At 32.4% G+C, this 18901-nt stretch overlaps 1 protein-coding gene across 2 annotated transcripts in view; it reads right to left on the bottom strand.

Annotated features, from left to right (window-relative positions):
* The window catches only part of LOC143072494 (coiled-coil domain-containing protein 186-like), a 49513-nt gene extending 30842 nt beyond the window's left edge, over positions 1-18671 (bottom strand). For both annotated transcript variants that reach the window (XM_076247434.1, XM_076247435.1), the window contains exons 1-2: positions 18571-18671; positions 3720-5231 (exon numbers count right to left, since the gene is read on the bottom strand). In XM_076247434.1, coding sequence (XP_076103549.1) covers positions 3720-5221 — 1502 coding nt within the window. In that variant the 5' untranslated portion in view covers positions 5222-5231; positions 18571-18671. The remainder of the gene's footprint in view (positions 1-3719; positions 5232-18570) is intronic.
* Between the last annotated feature and the right edge of the window lie 230 nt (positions 18672-18901).

Raw genomic sequence — 18901 nt, 5'->3', positions numbered from 1 at the left:
ATGAATAAAATATATTAACAATTAAAATATAAGTTTTTCTTCAGGGGATATACATGTATGTATGCATTTATTCTTTAAATTTGTCTATTTGTCTTGCTTTAAGTCTTTTTCACATTGAAATAAAACAATATGTCAAACATGAAAACACGTTTAAGAATAAATTACTGTTGAAATGATTGAGTGAACTTTTGATGCAGTACTTCATACTACTGTCAATATAAAGAGAAATACATGTACAATGTAACAGCAGGTTAGATTTAGTGAAGTATTTACATGTAGATTATTTAAACCTATATGTTTTCAGGGTTTTCTCTTCATTTTTTAGAATAGGGGATTAAATGAAAGGGTGTTGGTCATAAAGGAGTAGGTCCGGTAAGGACTCATTTTGGCCTCAAATTTCAGTTTCATCTGACGAAAGATTTTGACCACTTTTTAAAGACTTAAGTGTCTACTTCACTTGATTTAATTAGTATAAGTGAAAGATTTTAACTGATTTAGTCATTAAAAACGATCCGATTCAAGCTCAAATATGAAAAATCTCTCAAACATGTCAAATATGCCAAAAAACGTCACTTTTCAGATGGTTTTTGTCAAAAATGAAAGTGGCCGCATCCGTGTTCATCCACAACCTTTATATATGTTATGTATTATCAAAAAATACCACTTACATTTCAATATTAAGGATGAACACGAATGCGGCCACTTTCGTTTTACAAGGAAACCGTCTAAAATTTAACTAAAATGATAGAATTTTGAAGATTTCAGTAATTTAGCATGACTTAATGGTGCTACAACCCGATATATGTGCATTGTATTGTCAAAAATAGCCCATATTTATGTAGCAGAAGCATTCAACTGTCCAATAAATAACTAAAAGTTTACATTTTAACAATTTTATAAAACTGTTATATTTTGGGGCCAAAAAGGGGTCTTACCGGACCTACTCCTTTTGAAGAATGCAGCTAACATGTATACATGTACAATGTACAAATGATGTATATATGTTATAAATACTTTTAACATGTTTAAAGTGCATCATGAGCTTTGCTACACACTCCTCCAAGAAAAAAATTGCATTGTTCATTTGTATGCACATTAGTATTTATATGTATACAATGATGTACATGTAAATAAATATCATGTGCATAAAAGCAAAAATATGTAAATAGCATACATGTTCATGAACTGACATGGCTGATACCATTATATAATTAATAACCAAATAATTTATTTTCTTTTGCAAATTTCTTAAATTATAAACATCAATTTTTAATATCAACAGTCATGACAGTTAAAGCCGGGCTTCATAGTTATTATGAAACTACCTACACTAGCTATATAGAGGTGGTGTAAATCAGATGTGGATACTGTACTATATTGTTCAACAGATCTTTGAGATAGTGAATATGTTGAATAAAAATGAGAAAGGAAATGGGGAATGTGTCAAAGCGATGACTCTTTCATCTTGAAATTGTATTAAAACAATTGAAGACTCTTTCATCTTGCAATTGTGTTAAAATAATTGAAGACTCTTTCACCTTGCAATTGTTTTAAAAACATTTCACTTTTCTACACTTTACACTTGTCATGCTTGTTAAGTATATATTTTCCATTAAAACCAAAAAGACAATATGAAAGGGTTGGCTCTGCTTTGTTTCATAAAAAAGAATGGCCAAGTTTATGGTGGGGTACATGTTGCTCAGTCTTTTGTTTTCTATGACATTGTGTTTTAAGTACTATTGTTTGACTGTTGGTAATTTTTTTTCTTAGCCATGTGGCCTTGTCAGTTTATATTCAACTTATGACATGTATATGAGTTTGAATATCTATCTGGTATCTTTTTCATCTAGATATTTTGAATACAATATAACAAATATTTTGTTAATAATTTTGTACATAATCATAATTCGATTATACTGACCTCTTGATCTGACCATGCTCTCTCACTTTCAATTAATCAGAAACTAAAAGCTAAACAAAAAACGGTCAAAGTTCCGTTTTCTTTTTCATTGTTAAGTAAAGTAATGCACACATTTTGTAGACAGCTATTACTCTGTAAATTGTAACTAACACGCAATACTATGTAGAATCATAAAAAGTTTGCCAATGAAATCCCCTGGTTTTATTGGTAATTAACCATACAGGGCAGAACCTTAGTGCAATTGTTGTAACATTAAGGGGATTTGTTAATGGGATAGTAGCTACGATTTTGACAAAATTATGAACAAGTTTTAAAGCTGCAAAAATCAAAGATATGTACTAAAAGTAAGCAATAAGATCGCTAGAATGTTTTCATAAACTACAGAAGTGTTAATAATTGATAATTCATATCGTGTTGCGTGCCTATTCATCTCATTAATTATGCATCGGGTTTACTTCCCGAACTTTGCCGACACAGCGAGTGAGCTAACCAAGATATAAATAGATATTAACATATATGTGCTTTTTGTTTTCTTAAGTATTTGATAATTACTTTATATTACACGTACATATTTGACGCCATTTATCAAATTTTGTAAATAAAAAATATAACAAAAACCGGCATATCAATACAACCCAAGATTCTCCAACAATGGCGATATTATACACTTGTTAAGTTGTTACTCCATTTGTATGACCAAACCATGCCGATAACGTATAAACGTGTTTGTGTTGAATATCGGCCTCCATGAAGGATACACGTGAAGAATAATACTAAATTGTAGGAAGTTGATTTCTAATTACTTCTAAGGTGGGAGATTCCTGCCCGTAAATTTATAAACATATTATTGACAATAATGAGCACGTTGCGATTTATTTTCATGTGATCTGGAATATTTAAGTAATGTACAAGTTACGCAAATCGTCGGCTACTTCTGTCTCAGAATTCTGTTTGACTTAGCCTGTGTCGCAGGTGTTTTGAGTGATTTTAATTACCGATCTCATCGCCGTTTTTTATTTTTAATTTACAATAATTTGTCTGCACCTCTTTTTTGTTTCTTTTCTCGCAGAAACTGTAAATTCACGTACCATTTCCGCGATAACATTCCCCTGTTCGACAAGTTCCCTTCGAGGCACAATGTGCGATTGCGCATTGGGAACTGAAGAGTTCAGATCAACATAGGTCATATGAATAAGGGTTGGGCTTAACATCGAATTATTATCTATAGACAAGAAATAAATTTAGGTGTTAAACGTTAAAAAGCTTCTAAATGATAAATGGAAAGTAACCAGTAGTTATTTTAATCATACTTATTAAACTTTTTGTACAAAATCCGGCAGATAGATTAAAAAAGTAATTTTAATGAAAATCGTAGCTACTATCCGTTTAACAACTATTATAGTGAAATAAAGTATCTGAAGTTGAAAAAAAAAAAAAAAAAAAATTTTGTACATGTACAAAATTAAAAATATTTTTTTTGTGTTTTAATGATAATAATGAATCTAGCAGGACAAAAGTACATGTTAATCCTGTTAGTACAAATTAAACATACATTAGCCAAGGATTTTAGTCTGCATCAATCTTAGTTACTATACAAATCCAATAGAAAATATGGGCTTTGCTTATTGTTGAATTTATTCTGTGTCATTTGGTCTATTATCATGATTATGGAGAGTTGTCTCAATGGCAATCATGCAACATCTTATTTTTATGATTAGTGTACATTGATATTGTGTTTAATATGTTTAATTTAATTTAACCATAGGAATTTTTAACATACATAGACTACTATACAAACCTTTGAAGATGTTTCCCCTGCCTCTGAAGTTGCTGCCTAGATACACTGAGTTTATATTGCAAGTCTTGAATCATTTTCCATGCTTCTTCACTAATATTGTCATTCTCTTGAACCACACCTTCATCAGGAGAATTGTTTTCAATTTTATTAGAACTTTCTGATGTACCTTCTGCTGAATTAAATTTCAATTCTTCGACTTTTACATCTCCATTTATTTGGCCATTTTTGGAAGAAATAGAGTTAACAGAATCTATATTATTATCACAGACACCTCCTAACTCAGAATCTAACTCGGATAACAAATCATCATCTGAGATCGCAACTTTTAAATCTTCACAATTTTTTCCTGTGTCCAATGCCTCCTTACGATGACTACTCTCCTTCTTGTTCACTACATCAGGATTTGTTGGGTCTGATTTTTTAATTGAACTTTCACCCTCTTTCAATCTGTCTTGGTCATTTTCGGTTTTTCCACATTCATCACACAAAGTTTGCATATTAGTTATCAGCTGATTATCATTGTTTTGACTAGACATGCTGCTAGCATCCTCCTGAACACATTCATTTACACATGTTACAAGACTAGAACAACCTTCAACCTCTTCTATATTAGCACTTTCATTATTTTCTAATACTTTTATATGTTCAATATTGCCAGATTTTTCACTACCTTCAGTCAATTCATTTTCACTGCAGGCACTATTTTCATTGTTTTCTGGTTCATCATTACATTTATTTTGACTCACAGGTGAACTTTCTTGATCACATTCTGGTTCATATGATTCTACACTTTCAGACTTAGTCAACTTTAATATTTGAGGTATGTATACAGAACTACAACCTTGGGCAATGTCTAACACTTCTTCTGCCTCATTTTCTCCCAACACTTCTCCTTCAGAAATATCATCCTCATATATGCTTACTCTCATCTGAAGAGAGTCAGAGTTATTTTGACAACATTCAGATTCAGTCCTAGCAGATTCAGTTATCTGACACAATTCTGCCTCAGGGATGTCATGGCCTAATTCTGCTTCTGGTACTTCAAAACTGTCACAAGTATCAGCTTCAACGTGTTCTTCTACATCTAAGCTTTCTTCTGTATGGTTCGTTTCTGAAACTGAAGATTCTGTCTCATACTTTTCTAGTGCACCATTTGTACAATCAGTATTGGCATCCCCATGATCACTTTCCTTTTCACCCGTTTGAATTGCAGGATTTCTATTTTCACTTTCAAAAGAAGGAAGTTCATTGTCAATGTCTAAACATAGTTTAGCATGATCACATTCACTTATTCCCTCCTCATTTCCTGCAGCAGCCGCTCCAGGACTTACATCAACATTTATATCTCCAAAACCACTCTGAGCGTTATTATTTAAATGGAATTCATCCTCAGCATTGCTATCTAAATGAAATTCATCTTCTGCTGAATTTGTAAAGTCTGTGTCAGCCTCTGGATCAGGATTTTCTATTACATCACCATTTTCTGGGTCAATGGCAGACATCTTTAATTACCTAGAAATACCGTAGATACATTAAATGCTGTATGTACAGAATGTGAACTACATTTTATAAATACAATGAACCCCAAGAATTCAATTTTTGTTAAAATCAAACTAAGTTTTATTTCGGACCCTTTGGACCTTAATGTAGACCAATTTAAAAACAGGACCCAAAATTAAAAATCTAAATACACTGATAGATTTGGCATATAAAGAACCTCGATAGTTCTAACTTCATTTTTTGATTCAATCAAACAAAAATGTTTAATTTTGGGCCCTTTGGACCTCATGTACTTGGACCAATTTAACTAGAGGCTTTCAAGAGCCTGTGTCGCTCACCTTGGTCTGTGTGCATATTAAACAATGGACGCAGATAAATTCATGACAAAATTGTGTTATGGTGATCATGATATGTTTGTAGATCTTACTTTACTGGACATTCTTCTTGCTACAATTATCTCTATCTATAATGAACTTGGCCCAGTAATTACAGTGGAAAATATATTCTAAAAATTTACAAAAGTTTATGAAAATTGTTAAAAAATGACTATAAAGGGAAATAACTCCTTAAGGGGTAAACTGACAATTTTGGTCATGCTGACTTATTTGTAGATCTTACTTTGCTAAACATTATTGTTGTTTACAGTTTATCTCTATCTATTATGATATTCAAGATAATAACCAAACACTGCAAAATTTTCTTAAAATTACTAATTCTGGGGCAGCAACCCAACAACAGGTTGTCTGTTTTGTCTGAAAATTTCAGGGCAGATAGATCTTGACCTAATATATTACTTTACCCCATGTCAGATTTGCTCTAAATGCTTTGGTTTTTGAGTTTTAAGCCAAAATCTACATTTTACACCTATGTTCTATTTTTAGCCATGGCGGCCATCTTGGTTGGTTGGCGGGTCACGCCACACATTTTTAAAACTAGATGCCCAAATGATGATTGTGGCTAAGTTTGGTTAAATTTGGCCAAGTAGTTTCAGAGGAGAAGATTTTTTAAAAGAATACTAAAATTTTAGAAAAATGGTTAAAAATTGACTATAAAGGGCAATAACTCCTTAATGGGTTAACTGACAATTTTGGTCATGTTGACTTATTTGTAGATCTTACTTTGCTGAACATTATTGCTGTTTACAGTTTATCTCTATCTATAATAATATTCAAGATAAAAACCAAAAACAGTAAAATTTCCTTAAAATTACCAATTTAGGGGCAGCAACCCAACAACGGAATGTCCGATTCATCTGAAAATTTCAGGGCAGATAGATCTTGACCTGATAAACAATTTTACTCCCATGTCATATTTGCTCTAAATGCTTTGGTTTTTGAGTTATAAGCCAAAAACTGCATTTTACCCCTATGTTCTATTTTTAGCCATGGCAGCCATCTTGGTTGGTTTGGCGAGTCACTGGACACAATTTTTAAACTAGATACCCCAATGATGATTGTGGCCAAGTTTGGTTAAATTTGGCCAGGTAGTTTTAGAGGAGAAGATTTTTGTAAAAGAAAACTTAAATTTACGAAAAATGGTTAAAAATTGACTATAAAGGGCAATAACTCCTAAAGGGGTCTAATGACCATTTCGGTCATGTTGGCTTATTTGTAGATCTTACTCTGCTGAACATTATTGCTGTTTATAGTTTATCTCTTCTATAATAGTATTCAAGATAATAATCAAAAACAGTAAAATTTCCTTAAAATTACCAATTTAGGGGCAGCAACCCAACAACGGGTTGTCTGATTCATCTAAAAATTTCAGGGCAGATAGATCTTGACCTGATAAACAACTTTACCCCTGTCAGATTTGCTCTAAATGCTTTGGTTTTTGAGTTATAAGCCAAAAGCTGCATTTTATCCCTATGTTCTATTTTTAGCCATGGCAGCCATCTTGGTTGGTTTGGCGGGTCACCGGACACAATTTTTAAACTAGATACCCCAATGATGATTGTGGCCAAGTTCGTTTAAATTTGGCCTTGTAGTTTCAGAGGAGAAGATTTTTGTAAAAGTTAACGACGACGGACAACGCCGGAAGCCGGACGTCAGGTGATGGGAAAAGCTCACTTGGCCCTTTAGGCCAGGTGAGCTAAAAATGTGGACCAAATTCCAAAAACTTAATACACAGTTAGATACAGCATATTTAAGAACCCCAAGAATTCAAGAACCCCATTGAAATTGGTCAAGAAATAAGCAATTTATACATACTATTAAAAAATATTGTTTTTGGCCCCTCATTCCTAAACAGTTTGCGTCATAACCCCCAAAATCAATTCCAACCTTCCTTTTTTTGTAGACCTTGTGGTACAATTTCAGAAAGATCTATACACTTACACACAAGTAATTGTCTGGAAACTAGAAAAATACTTATTTTGACCCCTTTTTGGACCCTTGTTCTTAAACTGTTGTCACCACAACCCCCAAAATCATTCCCAACCTTCCTATTGTGGTTTCAAAATTTGTGTTAAAATTTCATACAGATCTATTTACTATTACGAAAGTTATTGTCCGGAAACTAAATGTACCTTCAGGCGATGACGCAGACAAAGACAACATGATAGCATTATATGATGCAAAATTTGTTTGCGTTCATATAAAAACAGGTGTAATCATGATTACTTTATGATCAAATTTTAGATTACATTCAAATTAACTAGAGGCTCTCAAGAGCCTGTGTCGCTCACCTGTTACTGTATTTACTGATGTCGGCCATCTTGGTTGGTAGGCGGGGTAATTAGACACTTTTTTTAAAATAGACACCCTAGTAATGACTGTGGCCAAGTTTGTTTAAATTTGGACCATAGTTTTAGAAAAGAAGATTTTTGTACAAGTTACAACCAGATGCTCCGCAGGGCGTAGCTTTATACGACCGCAGAGGTTGAACCCTGAACAGTTGGGGCAAGTATGGAAACAACATTCAAGCTGGATTCAGCTCTAAATTTGGATTATGATTAAATAGTTGACACAGCATAGGTTTCTGACACAGAATGAATGTGTTCTAATGAACTTAAAATTTTTGTTTTCTCTTAGAGCAATTCACTATGCTGTTGAATATTAATCCTCTCAAAAAAATGTTTGAAGAAATTTTCTTTTTTATTTATGAAATTTCAAATGAGAAAAATTGAACCCAATTTTTTTAATCACATCCCCCTTTCCCTTATTCCAAAACTAATCTCAATTAAAATTTCTAATGGAGTTTGCAACAATAACTACTCATTTAAATACATCATAAAATATTAAGATGTAAAAAAACTGCTTGTTATCACTGAATGGTAAAGATTATTTTAATTTATCAGTTGGTAGTAAAAAGTGAATATACATTGTATATTGTATATAACAAAGATTTAAGTTGATTCTGGACAAAGAAAGATAACTCCAATTAAAAAAAAATCTTGCTATTGCACAATACTTTGCAATTAGATATTTCTTGTTTACTATTCTGGACAAAGAAAGATAACTCTAATTAAAAAAAAATTTGCTATTTCACAATATTGTGCAATTAGATATTTCTTGCCATTGCGCAATACTGTGCAATTGAAAAGACTTGCTATTGCACAATACTTAATATAATAATTTTAGATCCTGATTTGGACCAACTTGAAAACTGGGCCCATAATAAAAAATCTAAGTACATTTTTGGATTCAGCATATCAAAGAACCCCAAGATTTCAATTTTTGTTAAAATCAGACTAAGTTTTATTTTGGACCCTTTGGACTTTAGTGTAGACCAATTTGACAACAGGACCAAAAATGAAGAATCTACATACACATTTAGATTTGGTATATCAAAGAACCCCATTTATTCAATTTTTGATGAAATCAAACAAAGTTTAATTTTGGACCCCGATTTGGACCAACTTGAAAACTGGGCCAATAATCAAGAATCTAAGTACATTTTTAGATTCAGCATATCAAAGAACCTAACTGATTCATTTTTTGTCAAAATCAAACTAAGTTTAATTTTGGACCCTTTGGACCTTAATGTAGACCAATTTGAAAACGGGACCAAAAGTTAAGATTCTACATACACAGTCATGACAGTTAGATTCGGCATATCAAAGAACCCCAATTATTCAATTTGGATGAAATCAAACAAAGTTTAATTTTGGACCCTTTGGGCCCCTTATTATGTTGGGACCAAAACTCCCAAAATCAATACCAACCTTCCTTTTATGGTCATAAACCTTGTGTTTAAATTTCATAGATTTCTATTTACTTATAGTAACGTTATGGTGCGAAAACCAAGAAAAATGCTTATTTGGGTCCCTTTTTGGCCCCTAATTCCTAAACTGTTGGGACCTAAACTCCCAAAATCAATACCAACCTTCCTTTTGTAGTCATTAACATTGTGTTTAAATTTCATTGATTTCTATTTACTTAAACTAAAGTTATTGTGCGAAAACCAAGAATAATGCTTATTTGGGCCCTTTTTTGGCCCCTAATTCCTAAACTGTTGAAACCAAAACTCCCAAAATCAATCCCAACCGTTCTTTTGTGGTCATCAACCTTGTGTCAAAATTTCATAGATTTCTATTAACTTAAACTAAAGTTATAGTGCGAAAACCAAGAAAATGCTTATTTGGGCCCTTTTTGGCCCCTAATTCCTAAAATGTTGGGACCAAAACTCCCAAAATCAATACCAACCTTCCTTTTGTGGTCATAAACCTTGTGTTAAAATTTCATAGATTTCCATTCACTTTTACTAAATTTAGAGTGCGAAAACTAAAAGTATTCGGACGACGACGACGACGCAGCCAACGTGATAGCAATATACGACGAAAAATTTTTCAAATTTTGCGGTCGTATAAAAACTGCAAAATTTCCTTAAAATTACCAATTTTAGGGCAGCAACTCAACAACGGGTTGTAGGATTCATCTGAAAATTTGTGAGGGGATAGGGTTATTCTGATGGACATTTAAATCTTAAAAGATTTGCCCTAAATGTCTTATTTTCAAGATATAAAGCAAAAACTGCGTTTAACCACTATGTTCTAATTTTAGCCATGTCCGCTATTTTGTTTGGTAGGTTTGGGTCATCGGACACATTTTTTAAACTATATATCACAATTATGATTGTGGCCAAGTTAGTTTAAATTTGGCCCAGTAGTTTCAGAGAAGAAGATTTTTGTACAAGTTACCAACCAGGTGCTCCGCAGGGCGCAGCTTTATACGACCGCAGAGGTCGAACCCTGAACAGTTGGGGCAAGTATGGACAAAACATTCAAGCGTGATACAGCTCTGAATTTGGATTGTGATCAAATTTTTGACATTACATGGTTTTTTTTTACACAAAACAAATGTCAAGATTTTACAAATCAATTAAAGATTTCTTCTTCAAACTTTTAAAATCTAAAATTAAATAGTTGACACAGCATAGGTTTCTGACACAGAATGAATGTGGTTTAATGAACTTAAAAGGGTTTTTTTTGCCTTTGAGCAATTCACTATGCTGTTGAATATTAATCCTCTCAAAAAAATGTTTGAAGAAATTTTCTTTTTATTTATGAAATCTGAAATGAGAAAAATTTAAACCCCCCCCCTTTTTTTTCACATCCCCGCTTCCCTTTTTCCAAAACTGATATTAATTCAAATTTCTAATGGAGTTTGCAACAATAACTACTCTTTTAAATACATCATAAAATATTAAAATGTAAAATAAAGTGTTTGTTATCACTGAATGGTAAAGATTGGTTGGTAGTAAAAGTGAATATACATTGTTTATTGTATAAAACAATAAAAAAAACTTCATCAGCAACATTTTATATTGGCAAAATTTCCAATGAAGTTATTTACATAAAGTTATTGGCAAATAAAAATAGAAAATGACATCATAGTCATGTCTGGCAAATGTCCAACATACATTATCTAAAAACATTTTAGATAAGATAAGGAAAAAAAGCTTCATCAGCAACATTTTATATTGGCAAATTTCCAATGAAGTTATTTACATAAAGTTATTGGCAAATAAAAATAGAAAATGACATCATAGTCATGTCTGGCAAATTTCCAACATATATTATCAACTACTATTCTATACAAAGAAAGATAACTCCAATTGAAAATTAATTGCTATTGCACAATATTGTGCCATTAGATATTTCTTGCTATTGTGCAATACTGTGCAATTGAAAATTTCTTGCTATTGCACAATACTTGATATGGAATCCTGATTTGGACCAACTTGAAAACTGGGCCCATAATCAAAAATCAAAGTACATATTTAGATAAAGCATATCAAATAAGCCCAAGAATTTAATTTTTGTTAAAATCAAACTTAGTTTAATTTTGGACCCTTTGGACCTTAATGTAGACCAATTTGAAAACTGGACCAAAAATTAAGAATCTACATACACAGTTAGATTTGGCATATCAAAGAACCCCAATTATTCAATTTTTGATGAAAACAAACAAAGTTTAATTTTGGACCCCAATTTGGACTAACTTGAAAACTAGGCCAATAATTAAAAATCTAAGTGCATTTTTAGATTCAACATATCAAAGAACCCCAAGGATTTAATTTTTGTTAAAATCAAACTAAGTTTAATTTTGGACCCTTTGGACCTTAATGTAGACCAATTTGAAAACAGGACCAAAAATTAAGAATCTACATACACAGTTAGATTTGGCATATCAAAGAACCCCAATTATTCAATTTTTGATGAAAACAAACAAAGTTTAATTTTGGACCCCAATTTGGACTAACTTGAAAACTAGGCCAATAATTAAAAATCTAAGTACATTTTTAGATTCAGCATATCAAAAAACCCCAAGGATTTAATTTTTGTTAAAATCAAACTAAATTTAATTTTGGACCCTTTGGACCTTAAGGGCATATCCAACAGTTTCAGGGGAGGTAATAACAAACGTAAACGTCGTCTATTGTTTCCCGTAATTTAACGTTGTTTCAACGACGTCATAACGGAATCACCATTGGAATTGCTATGGCCGTCTGGAAAGGGAGGGTTCTTTCATCAAAGGAAAGGGCACGGTGGGAATTGGCAAAAAACTCATACAGAATATTAACAGAAAATAGAACTCAAATCTTTGAAATCTCAAAATTTTTAACGAGGCTGCAAATTTATACATCCGAGCAGCGAAATGGCAGCACCAAATTTTAGCAAAGATATACTGTCGGACGGGAGAAGTCCAGAGATGTGAATATTTCCATACCCAAATCAATCCTTTTGTTTTGAAAAAGATTTTAAAGGTATACGACAGCAACCCAGCGATCCATATAATTCAAAACACTAAGAGTCAACATACAGATTTTTTTTTATAGCTAGAAGCCTATAAAGAATAAAAAGCCCGAAACTGCAAAATGAATAAATAATACGGAGTCAGTGAGTTTTTAGACAAGTGTTTGGTTGCAAAATTTCACGTGCTCTTTGTTAATTTCGATATGTGAAATTATAGACGGTGTAATATAAATCAGTATAAGCAAAACGCTCCATTGTAAAGTAACGGTAAAATAAATAATGATTATGGATGACGGACGTCAAGTGGTATACTAAATGAATATTCAGAACAAAAAAATCAAATGGAAATATAATATGAAACTAACCCTGTTTTGTACTATAGACCGAGACACAGAAACGGATTTCTAACGTGTAATACTTTTGTTTTTTTTAAAAGAGGGATAAAAGATACAAGAGGGACTATTTTTTATAGTTTGTAATTCCACGGTTTGTATGTTTCACACCCAGGTTTCACAATTTTGACGAACACAATAGTAAAACTAACTGAATTTTTATCTCGTCCAGATACTGGTCCATTATAAATAAGAAGATGCGATATGAGTGCTATCGAGACAACTACCCAACAAAGTGACAGTGTAAATACATTTGTCTGCCACACCGTCGCACTGCCTTTGAAATAATAGCGGGGAAATATAACGTTATTTTCGGAAAACGTCTTAATTTTTGGCGCAATTTGTGAGGCATACGGGAGGGATTGAGTAAACAATATTATATATCTCAATTTTCTTCAAAAACGAGTATGGTGACAAATATTTTTCAAAACGTTATGACGTTCCATTTTTTTCAAAGAATAACATATCTTACTTTGGCCAAATCGACACCGTTAGAAATATTTAAAAAAATCAAAAATGTACATTTCAAATGTTCATTTCTTGCCGTTGTTTGGGTCGACCATGACGTTTTTGGCTTTATATGAGTAAGAATTAATGCTTTAAAGGGTAAAGTTAGATTTTTCTTACCATCTTGAATTATTTTGCTTCAATTTGAGCCCAATTATATAAGTATATGTTGATTAAAAAATCATATTTAATTTTTTTAAATAAAAAAACGTTTTTACTCCAAAATTGCAAAAATGTTCAATTTTCAGCAGCATTTTTTGCAAAAACGAAATCGACAACATATATTTTTTTTGGCAAAATTTGATTCTCTGTCAATTGAAGAATAAAATATCTTAAAGGGAAAAAATTCTCACCGTCAAAAATAAACTGTTGGATATGCCCTTAATGTAGACCAATTTGAAAACAGGACCAAAAATTAAGAATCTACATACACAGTTAGATTTGGCATATCAAAGAACCCCAATTATTCAATTTTTGATGAAAACAAACAAAGTTTAATTTTGGACCCCCATTTGGACCAACTTGAAAACTAGGCCAATAATTAAAAATCTAAGTACATTTTTAAATTCAGCATATCAAAGAACCCCAAGGATTCAATTTTTGTTAAAATCAAACAAAGTTGAATTTTGGACCCTTTGGACCTTAATGTAGACCAATTTGAAAACGGGACCAAAAATTAAGAATCTACATACATAGTTAGATACGGCATATCAAAGAACCCCAATTATTCAATTTTTGATGAAATCACACAAAGTTTAATTTTGGCCCTTTGGGCCCCTTATTCCTAAACTGTTAGGACTAAAACCCCCCCAAATCAAACCCAACCTTCCTTTAATGGTCATAAACCTTGTGTTTAAATTTCATAGATTTCTATTTACTTATACTAAAGTTATGGTGCAAAAACCAAGAAAATGCTTATTTGGGCCACGTTTTGGCCCCTAATTCATAAACTATTGTGACCTCAACTCCAAAAATCAATCCCAACCTTCCTTTTGTGGTCATAAACCTTGTGTCAAAATTTCATAGATTTCTATTTACTTAAACTAAAGTTATAGTGCGAAAACCAAGAAAATGCTTATTTGGGCCCTTTTTGGCCCCTAATTCCTAAAATGTTGGGACCAAAACTCCCAAAATCAATCCCAACCTTCCTTTTGTGGTCATAAACCTTGTGTTAAAATTTCATTGATTTCTATTCACTTTTACTAAAGTTAGAGTGCGAAAACTAAAAGTATTTGGACGACGACGACGATGACGACGACAATGTGATAGCAATATACGACCAAAAAATTTAAATTTTTGCGGTCGCATAAAAATGCTTGTTTTTGGCCCTTTTTTGGTCCCTTATTCCCGCATGAATCCCAGCCTTGCTTTTGTGATATGGAACCTTGTGATACAATGTAAGAGAGATCCATACACTAACACACAAGTCATTGTCCAGAAACTACAAAAATGCTAGTTTTTGGCCCTTAATACTGTTGGCACCATAACCCCCAAAATGAATCCAAACCTTCTACTTGTGGTGTTAAACATTGTAGTACAATTTCAGAGCAATTGAAATACTAATAACAAGTTAATATCCTAAAAGTAGAAAAATTAAATTGAGAAAGGAATAAAATGGAATAAATGCTTGTTTTGTGCCCCTTTTTCCAAAACGATTGGCACCATCATCCCAAAAATCAATCCCAATCTTCCTTTGTGGTTTTGAACCTTCTTATTAAATTTGATAGAGATCGCTTGACCTAAACTAAGGTTATTGTCAGGACACCAAATGTGTCTTCAGACGAAGACGACGCAGACGATGATGACAACATCATACTATTATACGATCACAAATTTTTTTTTGCGGATGTATAAAAATAAAACAATGCATTTGCATTGAAATATATACAGTAAACTAAGGGGATCCAATCAATGTCTGTTAATTTGTGTAGAATGCTTTTTTTCACTTTTGTGATCATTATTCTTCTATCAATGGTGTCATTTGTGCGTCTGTACTTATAATTGCAACAATGCAGAATTATTACATAGTTGATCTGTATCCGATCCCTCATTCATATATATTTAAATGGCGGAAAACCAGCAAAATTTACAAAAATAAACGATGTTTGACAAGCAATTTGGAAAAAAATATGACGTTTTTGAAGCAACAAATGGATAAAACATTAATAAAAGGCAACTTGCTACACGTTCTCATGTAGCAAAGAAATTATTTTGTCTTAAAAATCAGAATGATTTAATGTAAGCTCTCAAGTCACAAGTCCTGGAATTGAAAGAAAGTATTTTATGCAAAGATATTTATTTAAAATAAAATTCTATCAATCTGTATATATATCTGTATATAGTCAAAGCTTTTACCACAATTATAAAGAAAGAAATTGGTTATGTTTGTTTTTAATTATAGGATGTGTGACATTGTCACTGTCATCAACTAATATTTTTCATTACAAGTTGTTTGACTGAGCATATAAAATGCAAACCGGAAACAGACTGGAAGTTGAAACGCTAAAAGCGTGGAAACTGTAACGTCAATCGATTGAACAAAATCCCAATCGATTATCGCCATCGCCCGGCCCAACCAACTCATATCCGACTTATTTCGATCATGGGAACAACACTAACATGTGGAAATACATCTTGTAATTCATTTTGTGTTTGATCTTATACCACTGTTATACGTTCCCCATAGGTACTAGAGTGAATGGCAATCGGAGCAAATTGACCTGGATTCCCTGCTTACAATCTGTTTCTGGTGGCTGACTGCTGCAAATAAATGGTTTACATTTTTGTTTAGGGGAAAGCTGAAGCTCGACTTCGGGTGCGTTGGTTTCTCACTGCATTGAAAACCCATTGGTGGCCGAATCCGGGTCCGTCCGCCCTGATTTCGGTTCGCCCTAGTTCAGTTTCGCCCTGATACCTGTTTGTCCTGGGTATGTTCGCCCTGATTTTTATTTTTTATTATAGTGTTGTGTTGTGTGTATTTAATTGAATATGTTGAAGTCAGTCTACAATTTCGCCGAATATTTACGATTTTTATTTTTTAGTATAGTGTTGTGTTGTGTGTATTTAATTAAATATGTTTAAGTCGGTCTACAATTTCGCCGAATATTTACGATGTATTATGTTGTCTACAGCTAGCTGCTACTAGGTTATAAGTTCATGCCTAACAATTTGTACATCAGCAGGGCTCACACTACTTCAGAATTATAGGGAGAAGTGACTTCTCTTTTTGGATTTTACTATAGTATAAAGGGTCATATGTAAATAATGTTCTTTTTGTATTATTCAATTCATATCTGAGTATACAATTAAAGTAACAATTCAAATTTAAAGTTGTTTAAGTTTTACTTAGGTTCTTGTGAGAAACTTACAACTAAATATTTAATATCTAGCACTAAAAAAAATATTTTTTTATTTAAAAAAAAAATGTAAAGAAATTATAATGTATCAATTACAATTTAATTCAAATCTATCTTGTGTATGAAATTCAATGTTTCTTATAAAAAAATATAAAAGTTATTAAGCTGTGCCATAATATAATGAATAGTCTCAGAGTTAAGCAACTTTGAAACAATCCATAAAAAATATAAGGAATTATATACACCAATCAATTAGATGTAACCAAAAGTCTCTTACTGCTAGTGGAATATGTAATTTTTCCCTTTGGGACCAATATTTTTCTGTCAGCTGTTCCATCTGTGTGTCCGTAGTAATTATTGTAAAAGTACGGATTTGGGTCATAGCTGGTCCGGTTAAGATCCGTAGTTTAGAAATCGGTCAATGGCGGACGAATGCAAGAAAATTTACAAAAATAAACGATGTTTGACAAGTTATTTGGAAAGGAACATGACGTTTTTTATGTAATAAATGGATTAAACATTTACTGGAGGCAACTTTTATCACGTTTAAATGAAGTAACAAACTTATTTTGCCGCCGAAATTTAGGTTGATGTACGTTTTCAAGTAACAAGCACCGGAACTTGCAGAATTGCACAAAGACAGTCAAAGTGATAAAAAGTTGTATTTTTATCAAATAACCTGCTACGCACTGCAAAGACAATGCTTCAACCTCTTTTCTTAAGATAATGAATCGTTTATGTCTAAATTTCTTTAATTATCAATAAAAAATTGATGTTTCATCAACTTGGTAAAAATTGAAAATGTCCGATGACGGAAGCGACTGAAAGCGAGTACCGTCAAGAACAGGGCGACTTTTTTTCGCTTTTGGGGGTCGGGGAAAGCGAAGTGACAGTCGGGAAAGCGACTTCTTCGCCCAAGTCGCCTGGTAGCGTGAGCCCTGATCAGTGTTTTTACCCATCCAAGCTGACTATATATATTTTATTTGAGAAAAATGTTATTTTCATTATTAATCCATCAACATGATCATGATCAAAGGCAATTCATATACCAATCAGTGATATCAAAGATTTCAAATCATACCTAATCAGCAATACAAATTCAATCAACAGTAATTAAAAGTAATTATAAAATAAAGTGTAACAATGCAGCCAAGAATATTATTTAATTAATATTCTGTATTTAACTGTTAATAGATATACATGTACATACATTTTATATATATAAATATATATTTCTTTCATTAATGTAACATATAATATACATATCATAAATGAAAATAGGGCGAACGAACCCAGGGTGAACAGATTATCAGGGCGAACAAACTCGGTGCGAACGAACCTAGGGCGAACATGTAATCAGGGCCAAAGAACCTGATACCTTGGTGGCCTTGGCTGATGTCTGCTCTTTGATAGGGTTGTTGTCTCTTTGACACATTCCCCATTTCCATTCTCAATTTTATACTTTATCATATTCATTGTATCTGATTAAAATTAGACCAACCTCTATAATGAGATTGATTTATAACTAGTATTCATGACTCATTGAATGCAAACTCTAAAATTATAAGATTATAGTGGTGTTGACAGTTGTTATCAGACGAAAAGAACCTTAGCCTGCTTACTTGTACATCCTCTATGCAAGAGGGAATCTTTGAATATTATTGGTGTTAGTATTCTTAGAGTATTATGTAACAAACATAGCGGTACATATCTACATATCTAATTATATCCTTACATCAAAAACAAAAATGTAAAAAATGTAAATAAAAATTTGTCTCGGGAGTTTTCTTTTCTCAGTAGGGACTTTTTTCCGGCTTCTAAGTTTCGATTTTATTTACTAATGACAACTTGTATTTGTAAACTACTGGAAGAATTAAATATATGTGATTATATGTTACCTTTGGAAACCATGACATCTAAATATATCTTGAAAAATTGTTTAAATTCTGTTTAAATGAGATATGACAATTGCCAACAAACACCAATGGCGAAGGTCACATGACCTTACTCGGAACTCATCAGCTTTTATCTTTAGAGTATTCGTTATCAAAGCTCTCGACATACTTTAGGAAAACACGATACATTGTGTATATCCCGGTATATGGTAAGGCAGCAACCATTTGATTTTCTGGGGGGGGGGGGGGGGGGCTATGGATTTTTTTGGAATAAAAAGTTTGTTTCCAGTTTTTGGAGAAAAAAATAATTTGTTTTTGATTCTGAGAAAAAAAA

The sequence above is a fragment of the Mytilus galloprovincialis genome, chromosome 4 (assembly GCF_965363235.1).
Source record: "Mytilus galloprovincialis chromosome 4, xbMytGall1.hap1.1, whole genome shotgun sequence".
NCBI lineage: Eukaryota > Metazoa > Mollusca > Bivalvia > Mytilida > Mytilidae > Mytilus > Mytilus galloprovincialis.
The sequence above is the reverse complement of the archived record's forward strand: the minus strand, read 5'-3'. Positions and strand labels throughout refer to the sequence as shown.